Source organism: Dendrobates tinctorius, unplaced genomic scaffold (assembly GCF_039654945.1).
Source record: "Dendrobates tinctorius isolate UK_male_01 unplaced genomic scaffold, ASM3965494v1 ptg000097l, whole genome shotgun sequence".
In the NCBI taxonomy this organism is placed as follows: domain Eukaryota; kingdom Metazoa; phylum Chordata; class Amphibia; order Anura; family Dendrobatidae; genus Dendrobates; species Dendrobates tinctorius.
The window spans coordinates 2,277,801-2,290,738 of NW_027361765.1; the positions used below are offsets into that span (position 1 = coordinate 2,277,801).

Here is a 12,938-nt window from a genome sequence, read left to right on the forward strand (position 1 = left end):
CTGCAGATGTTGAACATATGAAACAGTAACATCAAACCTGGCCTCACTAGAGGAGCCCACCGGTAAGTCTCACACGAATCCCAACCATTCCTGCCATGCCTTACCATATGCATTCCACGTTGAAGTAGCTAATGAAGCCCGGACCAACGGCATCATGAGATTTCCGGTATTTCCCAAATGTATTCCGCGCACCGCACTCCTATCTGATTGGCGGTTGGAGCGATCTCTTGAAACTTCTGAAAATCAAATCATGACAGTGAGTCAGCCAAAGTGTTTTCAATTCCTGGGACGTGCTGTGATTGGAACCAAATATTAAAATACAGACATTTTAACACGAGGAAACGAATAATCTTTATAACTGGAATCGAAGATGAAGACAAGTGATTCAATGCATGAACCACACTCTCATTGTCAGTCCAAAAACAGATCCGGGAATTCCACCACTGCTCCCCCCATAACATCAAAGCCACAACCAACGGAAAAAGTTCCAAAAGTGTTACATTTTTTGTCCAGCCGTTATCAACCCATTTTGCTGGCCATCTTTCGGCGCACCACTGATTCCAAAATATAACTCCAAATCCCACAGATCCAGCCGCATCCGCAAACAGGGTTATCTCTTGGGAGGACTTCTCTGAACCTTGAAAGCAGGTGCAACCATTATACTTGAACAAAAAATTCTTCCAAACCCTCAAATCCTCCAACAAAGGAAGGCCCAGACAAATCCTGTGATGAGGAAATTTTACACCCCTTGTAGCCATAGCCAAACACCGCGAAAACATTCTGCCCATAGGCATAACTCGACACGCAAAAGCAAGCAAACCAAGAAGGGATTGCATTTGCACCAATGTCACTTTTTTTAATGACAAAAAATCATCTATAAGTCCCAACAGTTTCGTGATCTTATCCATTGGTAAACGAAAAACCATATCCACCGTGTCAATCTCAATTCCTAAAAAGGAAAGACGGGTGACCAGACTAAAAGTTTTTTCTTCATTTAAAGGGACTCCAAAACAACTCATAAGCTCCTTAAGCTTAGACAAAACCTTAGCATAACTATCTGACTCTGCTGGGCCTACGAACAAAAAATCATCCAAATAATGCGTAATACTTTGAGACCCAGATTCAACCTTGGAGACCCATTCCAAAAAACTGCTGAATAATTCAAAATACTTGTATGAAATAGAACAACCCATGGGGAGGCAGGTATCATAGTAATACTCACCATCCACACAGCAGCCCAATAAATGATAATCCGGGTGAACAGGTAACAGCCGAAAAGCAGACGCAATGTCTGACTTGGCCAATAATGCCCCTTGCCCTGCCTGACGAACCAAAACAATCGCCCGATCAAAAGAAGCATATACTACTGAAGACTCTTCAGCACTGATTCCATCATTTACTGACGAACCCTTCGGGTGAGATAGATGATGAATCATCCTGAATTCCCCAGGTTCTTTTTTAGGAACAATACCCAAGGTGGAAACTCTGAAATTTGAAAATGGGGGAAAAACAAAAGGCCCCACCATACGACCAAGGGACACCTCCTTCTCTATTTTTGCTGCCAAAATCAACTGCATCTCCCTGGCTGACTTCAGATTAAATGAAAAATTTGGAAAACTTAAATGGTATGAAAAAACCATGCTTGAAACCCACTCTCAGCTGTGCTGCAGCCACCTTATTGGGATACCTGTTTAACCATGGCTCCATCGCGGTGATTTTCACTGGAGTCTTTAATGTCTTGTTGTGCTAGCAAATCCTCCTTTCGTGTTAGCACGCGGGCATTTTGTGACTGCATGCGAACCCCCACATGATGAGCACTCGTGCTTATATTTGCATAAGCCATAGAACCTGCAGTGACCATCGTTAAACAGCCAACAGGTTCCCGACCTTCGTGCAGAAACTGGCCCCGAGCCTGACTGCTGGCTAGGGGCCCCGGAATGAAAAGGCTGAGTACTCCTCTGCGACATCATGAGCCGCAACCAAGAATCCGTAGCTTTAACCCCCCCAACCCAACTGTGGGTTAATGGCCTGGCATCATCATACTTCCACCATGCTGACGCACCATGCATCTTATATGAATTATAAATAGTATCCATGTATGAAAACAATTCTGAACAGCGCTCAGGATGTTTTTTACCCATAGCACAGCCTAAAACAAAAAAGGCTTGGAGCCAATTATTAATTGATTTAGCCACTTTCGGCCGGCGCTCATAAGGCCTGTCATTAGGCCGCCGCTCACGGTCCACTGTGCTTTGCTCTGTAGAAACAAGAGACCATATACCTATATAGTCATTTGACCATATTTTTTCTATAGTCTCCTCTTCTAAATGCGAACCTAAAGGGGCTACCCCACAATAAAATACATCTCTATGAATATCCGAAAGCAAAACAGGAGGAGGAAGGTTGGCACCTTTTACTTGAGCTAATAAATTTGGGTTCAGCACCAATTTTTCTCCTCCCAAAATACTCCCAGGCTCCCGCATAATTAAACTCACCATTCGCCACTTCAGTAACCGGAAATGACGATGGAACTTCAACCACTTTTTCATTGTGCACCCTCTGTTGCTCCTGCTGGATATGAGCTGATTGACGGGTAGATGCCCGACTCCGGCCTCGTGACCCCGATGAGGATGAAGAATGGTACCTTGAGGACCTTGACCGGCGACTGCATCTGGACACAGACCTCTTCCTACTATGATGGCTGTGCCGACTACGACGTCTGGCATACCCTCTACATGACTCAGAGGAAGAGGACGACAACCTGCTACATCTCCTTCTTTTAATGCCCCTGCGACTTCGACTTTCAGCCGAAAATTCCACAGGAGTTGGGCATGAAGGGGTTAAACCCCCCCGAAGGGGCAGCCAGCACACCCTGCTGTTGAGAGGGACCCAATGCACCCACATTACTGACAGGAACTGCATTAGCTGCCGGTATACATGACTGCAATTGATTTTGTGCCGAGGACAAAACCTCCCCAGCTGCTGTGAGGTAATGCCGGCTCCTGTTGACACCGACGGTGCCACTACTGCTGGCAGGAGGGTGAGTGTCTGTGATGAAAGGGACACAGAGGGATACAAGTTCTGCTGTACATTTTGCGGCATTTGCTGCAGGCCAGGCTGAGCGGGCACTATGCCAGCATTTGAGGCATAGGAGCTGGCTGCTGAATACTTAATTGGCTCCCTTTATTAGCTCCCTCCCCTGCCAATTGGTAACCCTTCTGCTGCTGTAAAGCACTATGCTGCCCTTTATCCGCCCTATTGCGCCCAGCTTAATCACTAGCTGATGAACTGGCACTATGCGTAACCCCCCATTGCAGCGGCTTTCTTAACCGCCCTGGGTAATGTGGTGTGTCCTGCTAATACACCCCCTCCCCCAGTGTGAGAAACAGCAGCTGGCAGCTGATATGCGGCCAGGGACCACTTCTGAGGTGGGCGCCGTGATGCAGGGCGGCCACGCCCGGACACTTTCCCGCTCTTTGCCTTCCCTGCACTCATGAGGGGCGGGACCACAGATAATCCGCCCGTCTCCCCAGCAAGCACACAAGCCGTTCTACTCACAACCGCTGCTATGCCCTCCGCCTGACCCGGCTGACAAGAAGCCGGGCTCCAGTGCTCTGGGGGGCGTGGCCCACGCCCTGACCGCCGCCTGCCAGGAGCTGCATTATATTCCACTGAACCTGCCGCCTGCTCCTCCACTGCTGCAATCCACCCAGCGCCTTCCTTGCTAATTCTCTCCCTAATGGCAGCCTCTAACGCCGCCATCCCTGACTCTCACACCACAGGGTACCTCCGCTCTCGATCCCAGCGGTCAAAGAGGAGGAGACACCTCAGGCAGCACAATTTATACCCCTTGCAGGGGGAGGGCCCGAACCAGGAAGGAAACCTTCTAGACCAATGAACATCCTTCACATTAAGGTAAGGAGAAAAAAACACCTGTTAACCCTTTCTCAGCATCCCAGAGGAAAAAAGAGCAGGCAAAATATATCCTAGAATTGCTGGCCAGTCAGACGCCCCCCCGCAGATAAAGCCGGGCTCCCTCAGACTCTTGCTAACTGGACTGCAGTACTGAGCTGGGCTGTGGTGAAGTACAGTAGAAAGGAACATTGAAGTATAGGATAAATGAGCAAGAGGAAGGAATTGAAACTATGGGTGGAAAATAATACTTATTGTAAATGACTGAAATGTCCATTAAGTTGTGTACCGCTATTTACTTTATATTATCCCTCCTAAATCATAGTTGAGTAAAACATTTATTTTTTACTGGTGATCTCCCTCTTTGAACTGTCAAACATCTAGTCAAGACAAACCAAAGTCATGAGTTAAATGCAGCCTACAAGGGCCTAGCACCCCCACAGCAAAAGTCCTCGCACCCAGCAAGGACTGCCACCGTAATGTAACGTGCCGGGGTGTGAGAGACTAGTATCTCGCTCACGGTTACCACCCCACGCCATGTTATATTTTCATGCAGCATTATTGCTGCATTTGTTTCTGCAGCCAGAACCTGCTCTCTTGTCAGTAAAAGCGTTGCTTGTTTTGCCATGTTTTTGCTGCATTTCTCTCTGCCTTTTTTGTTGCTTTTTTTTCAGCAGATTGCATATGCACTTTCTCTACAATACATGTTTAATATAGTTTTATTCTCCAAAAACACCGAAAGAGTATTTGTTGCGTTTTTTGGGAGTGAATTTTCACTGCACAAATGCCGCTAAAACACTGAAAGAATTGACTTGCTGCAGTGCTCAATCACGGAGAAAAAAAGAAAATACCGCTGCATATATTATTATGGTGACATTAAGCTGCGCCTTTCACCTTTTCCATTGCAAATCCATCATCGCTATCTGCAGAATATAGTTATATTTGAAAATTGGTCATTTTATGCTGCTCATCTGACGTGCACACTGCAGAAAAGATTTTTTCAATTGTCACATGTAAAACACAGGTGAATTTTCTGGCTAGTGAATCTGCACTGAATATCCTCTGTGCCTGCACACCGTGGGAACATTTCTTATTCTTGTTTATTGTTTCTCATTCTTTACTATAATGCTGGATCCACTTTAGTCTTTGGGTCATAAAACTGGAGAAAATTGGCGTCATGTTTCCTGCCTCACTCCATACAAGGCTGGCCTTGTTCTACTAAGTCTCAGTATAATTTATCGCTTTACTGTAATAAATACACTAATAAACTATATTGCTATTGTTGTTACAATATCGGACATAATCTGATAGCATCAAAGCAAACCACCTAAAATATTACAGCTGAATATTGGCGGTTATTGAAAGGCAATTTATCTAATATGGACTTCTTACTTTGGGGTGTTACAGTAATTTTGCTTTTAATGTTTACCAGAATTATGGCATAGAGAGCGAATTCTCTATAAATATTAATACAATGCTTGTAGAGGTGATAATTTTCTCCTACTAAGCAGAAAGTTACATTCCTCTCTTTTAGAACCAGGGTCAAAAGCTAAAATCTGACAAACACAAGGCACAGATCAAGCTTTAACCGACTCTTTGATGTGGAGCTAAAATAGGAGCTACTGATAAACGAGGACACATTGTCTGGGAGAGGACTATGGCAGCAGCAAAGCGGGGCCAAGCTGTAGAGAACCTGTCTGTTGTGGTCCATGGAGTCGGAGATCTACGGTTGGTAAGTTGTTAACTGCCTCTATAACTTGTAGTCAGTAAGACTGATATTTATTTGCATGCACTACTACAATGGTATGAGGGATATACTGTCGTATTTTTTCCACTTTTCTGTCATAGAGGACTGTAAGCTGCAGGGAGACTAAAGCACATGACGCCTACTGTGGAGTGGCATCTACTGTGGAGTGGCATCTGCAAAAAGATCTGAACCAAGGCATAGCTGGAACAAGAACACCCAAGTCTCACCAAGGAGGGCTTATTAAAAGGATTGTCCACTATTATTGTTGACCTATACTCAGGTCTGCCACTAGGAATTTCGGGGCCCCATACTGGCAAAATTTTCACGGCCCCCTTGAGATTCCACCTAGGCTCCAACCCATCGCTACATACATAACCAGCAGGTTTTGTTTTGACCAAAAGATTTTTTAATCCATCACTATGACAAGGTAGACTCTTTTTTTTTCCGGACTCTACTCTACTGTAACTTACTGAACATTTGTTAAAATATCCAATACAATTTAGGTATATTTTTATTTATTTTTCAATTTTTAAAATGACCAATAATATCACAAACAAGTAGCAAAAACCGACACACCATGACCAAACCACATGTTACCACCACATTGTGACTTGAAAATATTACATGCAGGGAACAAATATCGCCACACCATGACCAGATCACATATTACAACAACATAGTGACCGAATGCTACAATACTAATCATTAACAAAAAAAACACAAAACTAATATCACCGTAAGTGCCATTATACACAGGAGATCTGTACTTCGTATACAGTGTCCGTGTACAGGTAATACAGTGATCACCGGTGACATTATACACAGGAGCTCTGTAGATAGTGTACAGGTAATACAGTGATTACCTGTGACATAATTTAGGAGCTCTGTGTATAGTTTCAGTGTACAAGTAATATACAGTGATCACCAGTGACATTATACTCAGGAGCTCTGTATATACTGTCAGTGTATAGGTAATACAGTAATCACCAGTGACATTATGCACAGGTACTCTGTAAAAAGTATACAGTGCCATATAGTGCAAGTGTACAGGTAACACAAGGACTCACTGGTGACATCTCTAGGTGAAGTACTTCATCTTCGCTTTTCATCTTCATCCAGCACACACCAACATCACTTCTTCCAGCCAGGACTCATTTCTGCAGAAAATAACAGTTATGTAGAGCACATGACCCAATTTTTCACCAACCTCTACACTACGCCAAAAGAACAAAATGAGCGACCATGTCACCATGTACAGAAAGAGGACATCTCCTCACCCACACTGAAAACAGTATCCTCAAAAATATTATCATTTAATTAGCCACTACAGTAATAATATCCCATATTCTGGATATTCTGGACCCTATGTGTCCTCCCATTCTGCCTCATGTCTCTTCATGTTGCCCCATAGTCATTCATAATAGTATAATGTACCCCATAGTCATAAATAGCAGTAGAATGCACCCCCTAGCAGTATAATGCACCCTATAGTATTATAATGCACCCCCTTAGCAGTATAATGCACCCCCATAGGAGTATAATGCAGCATCCCCATAGTATAATGCACCCCATAGTATAATGCAACAGCCTCAAAGTATATTGCAGAAGCTCCATAGAATAATGCACCAATAGAATAATGAGAAATCAATATAAGAAAGTCCTTACAATATCTTATGGTTCTAAACAGAACATCAAATCAACAATGTGAATCCAGACAATCACCACCGTCCAGAGCACAAAACATGAACCATGAATGCAATTGGTTACGTTTAAAATAATTTTTGTTAATTAATATTAAAAGTTAATGAACCAATTTAACAGCACAATTGTTAACAGGGGACTTTATGTAATAGCGCTTATATTTGGCTTATTAGATATCTCTATAGTGACTTTGTATATTCTCTGCCTACTTTTTCCTTCCTAACAGGTAAAACTTTATCTTTAGGGATTTTGTGCATATATTTCTTTTATAGTAGATGTTCTTGAGTGATAATTCTTAGCACAAAAAGACAATTTATATGTACTTTGCACATTGATTTGTGATTTCACCTATACATAGGCCTTTGAAAGATATCCAGTATGAAGATAAATTATTAATTACCTTTCTCAACTATAGTCCAAAAGGCTTTTTTCTATGTAATCTATATTGGATGGTCTGTTCATCTATATATGTATACATTGCATGATGGTTCTGTTTCCTTTAAATTTAGAGGCACCTGATATTTGACTTTTTGCTGTTAATTTGGTTCATTAACTTTTAATATTAATTAATAAAAATTATTTTAAACGTAAACAATTGCTTTCAAGGTTCATGTTTTGTGCTCTGGACGGTGGTGATTGTCTGGATTCACATTGTTGATTTGATACCCATAGAATAATGCATCAGCCGCATAGTATAATGCACCCATAGTATAATGCATCAGCCCCATAGTATAATGCACCCATAGTACAATGCAGCAGCCCCATAGTATAATGCACCCATAGTACAATGCAGCAGCCCCATAGTATAGTGCACCCATTGTATAATGCAACAGCCCCATAGTTTAATGCACCCATAGTATAATGCAGCAGCCCCATAGTATAATGCAGCAGCCCCATAGTATAATGCACCCCACAGTATAATGCAGCAGCCCATAGCATAATGCACTCATAGTATAATGCAGCAACCTCATATGGATATCATGCATGCCATAGTATAATGCATCCCCTTTCCCTTCCCCCCCATAGTAGTGTAATGCACCTCCACACCGGTATAATATGCCCCATACTTCGGCTTTACAAAAAAAAATATTTTCCTTACCTGGCTGAGCTCTTGTGGTGTGTCCTCCTCTCTGATTTGACTGAGGCATGTAGCATCATTCCAACATCATACGTCAGCAACGTGCACGCTGACGTCAGCTGCCTGCCTATGACTGACTGGTGGCTGTTAACTGTTACCGTGCTGGAGGAATCTCCTGTGCAGCAACAGATGTTAACTGATTGTGTGTCTGGGGATGCACGGTCAGTTACTGAAGCAGCAGTAAGATTTTGCACCTTTTTTTGTGATTTTAATCTGTTTTTCATTAACACCTAATTCTTCTTTTAAAGCATCACTCCAGTATTTTTTTTTTAAATTTTAGCACTGGAGTGGAGTCACTAGTCTATGTTCCCTGCCCCTAGTATTCTATTTACCAGCCGCTTCTTTATCTATTATCAGCACTGCTTCAGTCGGTCTTTTGCAGATTGTGATCTGATGGATCTCTCCCGTGTTTGATGTGGGTCATTGTCTTATTGGAAGGTGAACCTCCGTCCTAGACTCAAAGCAATGACAGACTGAAACAGGTTTTGCCCAAGAATATTCCTGTATTTTGCACCATCCATCTTCCCCTCAGATCGGACCATTTTCCCTGTTCCTGTCAATGAAGCTGCCACCACCATGTTTCACTGTAGGGATGGTGTTCTTGGGGTGATAAGCTATGTTGGTTTTGCGCCAGATGTGCATGTACCATGGTGGCTGAAAAGTTCAATTTTGGTCTCATCTGACCACAGCACCTTCCTCCATACATTTTGGGATTCTCCAACATGTCTTTTGGCAAACTCAAAATGAGCCTTACGATTTTTGTGTGTATATAAAGGCTTTTTTCTGCCCACTTTTCCATAAAGGCCACCTCTACTGTATGGAGTGTATGGCTTATTGTGATCTTATGGACAGATACTTTAGTCTCTGCTTGGCAACTCTGCAGCTCCTTTTGTGTTATCTTTTGTGTTATCTTTTGTGTCTGTGCTGCCCCTCTGCTTAATGCTCTCCTTGCCCGTGATGAGAGTTTTGGTGGGTGGCCCTCTCTAGGGAAGTTTATTGTGGTACCATGTTTTTTCCATTTGACGATAATGCATTTGATGGTGCTCTGGGGGATCATCAAAGATAGAGATTTTTTTATAACCCAAGCCTGACTTGTACTTCTCAACAACTTTGTCCCTGATTTATTTTGAGGTCGTCATGGTGCTGTTTGGTTAGTGGTGCCTCTTGTTTAATGCTGTTGCAGCCTCTGTTGCCTTTTAGAAAAGGTGTGATTATACTGACAGACCATGTGGACGTCCTTTCACTAAGCATGTGACTTCTGAAGGTAATTGCTTGCACCAGAAATTTTTAGGCACTTCATAGCAAAAGGCATGAATACATATGCATATGACAATTTTTATTTATTTGATACCAGAAATATAATTTATGCCTATATTCCTATCACTTCACTTCCCCAACTTAGTCTATTTAATGTGGATGCATCACATATAAATCCGATTACAAAAATATTTAAATTAGCAAAATAGGTAAAAGGTCAAGGGGTGAATATTTTCACAAACCACTTTATATGTATCCTATTTAACAAAGAAAGACCTTCCCCTTTATTTTTGACAAACCATCTTCAAAAGTTTTGCTGCTGTGGGTTGTGGGGCAGTTTTCCAACTTTTCACATTCACAAGTCAATCTTGAGCCATAAGATAAAAACAATCACATTGCTCGCCAATATTCATGTTTTCTGAAGGTAAACACTTGACACATAATGGAAATAGAATATGACGCTGCTTTAAAAGCAACAGGAAATAAATACAGTAAATTAACTACATCATAGAAATTTGCACCAAAGCTGAGTTTTGGGAAGTAATGGCTCCTGAGTCGCTCGCCCGATTGCTCATATATTAGCGCTCCTGCCATATGGACTTTCCCAATGTTGGTCGCTGGCAGCAGAATATAGGGAAGGAAGTGACTGCTGGTTTGCTGCTTTAAACTATTTCTATTACTAATGCATAGAACACCAAAGTAGAAAAATGTGTTGTGTTATCTTGCACTGTGTGAGTCGTTGTATCTAGGGATGAGCGAGTATACTCGTTAGGATTCGGTACTCGGTGAGTAATGCGGTACTCGCGGTGCTCGAATCCTGGCGAGTATTTCACTACTCGCCTCCCAATATTCGGCAAACCCCGCACAGTCCCCGCACAGCCCAGCACAGTCCCCGCACATCCCAGCTCAGAACCCGCACAGCCCCGCACAGTCCCCGCACAGCCCAGCACAGTGTCCGCACAGCCCAGCACAGTCTCTGCACAGTACCTGCACATCCCAGCACAGCCTAGCACAGTCCCGCACAGCCCAGCACAGCCCGGCACAGTCCCCGCACAGTACCTGCACAGCCCAGCACAGTCCCGCCCAGCACAGGCCAACACAGTCCCGCACAGTCCTGCACAGGCCAGCACAGTCCCACACAGCTCGGCATAGTCCCCGCACAGTACCTGCAAAGCCCTGCACAATCCCACACAGCCCGGCATAGTCCCCGCAAAGTACCTGCAAAGCCCTGCACAGCCCGGCACAGGCCAGCACAGTCCCGCATAGCCCGGCACAGTCTTCGCACAGGCCAGCACAGTCCCACAAAGCCCGGCACAGTCTTCGCACAGGCCAGCACAGTTTCGCACAGCCGGGCACAGTCTTCACACAGGCCAGCACAGTCCCGCACAGTCTTCGCACAGGCCAGCACGGTCCTGTACAGCCCGGCACAGTCTTCTCACAGGCCAGCACAGCCTGGCACAGTCCCGCACAGCCCGGCACAGTCTTCTCACAATACCTGCAAAGCCCCGCACAATCCCACACAGCCCGGCATAGTCCCCGCACAGTACCTGCAAAGCCCTGCACAATCCCACACAGCCCGGCATAGTCCCCGCAAAGTACCTGCAAAGCCCTGCACAGCCCGGCACAGGCCAGCACAGTCCCGCATAGCCCGGCACAGTCTTCGCACAGGCCAGCACAGTCCCACAAAGCCCGGCACAGTCTTCGCACAGGCCAGCACAGTTTCGCACAGCCCGGCACAGTCTTCACACAGGCCAGCACAGTCCCGCACAGTCTTCGCACAGGCCAGCACGGTCCTGTACAGCCCGGCACAGTCTTCTCACAGGCCAGCACAGCCTGGCACAGTCCCGCACAGCCCGGCACAGTCTTCTCACAATACCTGCAAAGCCCCGCACAATCCCACACAGCCCGGCATAGTCCCCGCACAGTACCTGCAAAGCCCTGCACAGTCCCACACAGCGGGCATAGTCCCCGCACAATACCTGCACAGCCCTGCACAATCCCACACAGCCTGGCATAGTCCCCGCACAGTACCTGCAAAGCCCTGCACAGTCCCACACAGCCCGGCATAGTCCCCGCACAGTACCTGCAAAGCCCAGCACAGCCCGGTAAGTCTTCGCACAGGCCAGCACAGTTTCGCACACCCCGGCACAGTCTTTGCACAGGCCAACATAGTCCGGCACAGTCTTCGTGGGTCGCCCTCGCTTCACCCAGGGCTGTGGGGTACTCGGTACTGGGCCGGTGTCAGGGGGAGATATGTCACCGCAGCAGTGACCCGGTCCGTGGCCCTGGGCGCCCAATATCAATGGCAGATGATGTTTGTAAAGTAATTTATATGGAAAGTTCGTGACACCACCCGTAAGTAAGATGGTAAGCCAACGCTGCTTGCAGATCCACTGGGACTGATGGTGTGATGCAGTAAAGATGGTGTAGCTCCCCACAGGTGGAGCTGTAGTCCCAGGGCAGTGTAGGTGCAATGGATGAGGAGAGGCGCAGACGGGTATAGATGTTTGTACCCAGATGTAGCGGTGCTGATGTGGGAATGAATGGAGGACACCAGAGCTTGCAGTTTCAAAGCCTTACTCACAGTTCGTAGTGCACACAGGTGCCCGCTTCAGTACCATGTCCTCCGGGGCAGAGGCCCAGCCAACCTCCGGGCGAGATAGGACTCTCCCTGCCAGGACCCTGCCAACATGTGCCTTCCTGAACGACTCCTCTATTGCACCTTTTAGTGTGAAGAACTCCAGTACCGTGGTTCCCTGAAGTTCCTCCTGTCAGATGTTCCTAACAACTCTACTTGTATGACAGACAGCTGTAGCCTGCTTCGGGGACTCCCTTCTCATGAATCCCGGCTCTCTATTCGGTTGCTGTTGTGTCCCAAGTCTTCGATGGGAGTAGTGCATTTACAGCCTCTACTCCACCGGTGTCTGCTGCAGAACCATAAGTGTCCATACAACATCAGGGACCGGGCCCCGGCCTTGCGCTGAGAACCTATAGGCAGGGTTCCTATCCAACCCACTCCTCCTCTCTGTTCTCTCTCCTCTTCATTCCATACTTGTCTTTCTCTCTCTTATGGAAATGCAGGTTACAGTTCTACGTCTCTCCTTCTCCTTCCTTTCCCGTGCCAGCTGGCTCAGGTCACTGAGGCAGCTGCAGCACTCCTTCTTCTATTCCTTTCCTCGGGAG

The 12,938-nt window shown here is 45.6% G+C and overlaps 1 protein-coding gene across 2 annotated transcripts in view; it reads left to right on the forward strand.

Annotated features, from left to right (window-relative positions):
* The window catches only part of SORD (sorbitol dehydrogenase), an 89,418-nt gene that overhangs the window by 14,098 nt on the left and 62,382 nt on the right, over positions 1-12,938 (forward strand). For both annotated transcript variants that reach the window (XM_073586865.1, XM_073586864.1), the window contains exon 2: positions 5,447-5,644. In XM_073586865.1, coding sequence (XP_073442966.1) covers positions 5,570-5,644 — 75 coding nt within the window. In that variant the 5' untranslated portion in view covers positions 5,447-5,569. The remainder of the gene's footprint in view (positions 1-5,446; positions 5,645-12,938) is intronic.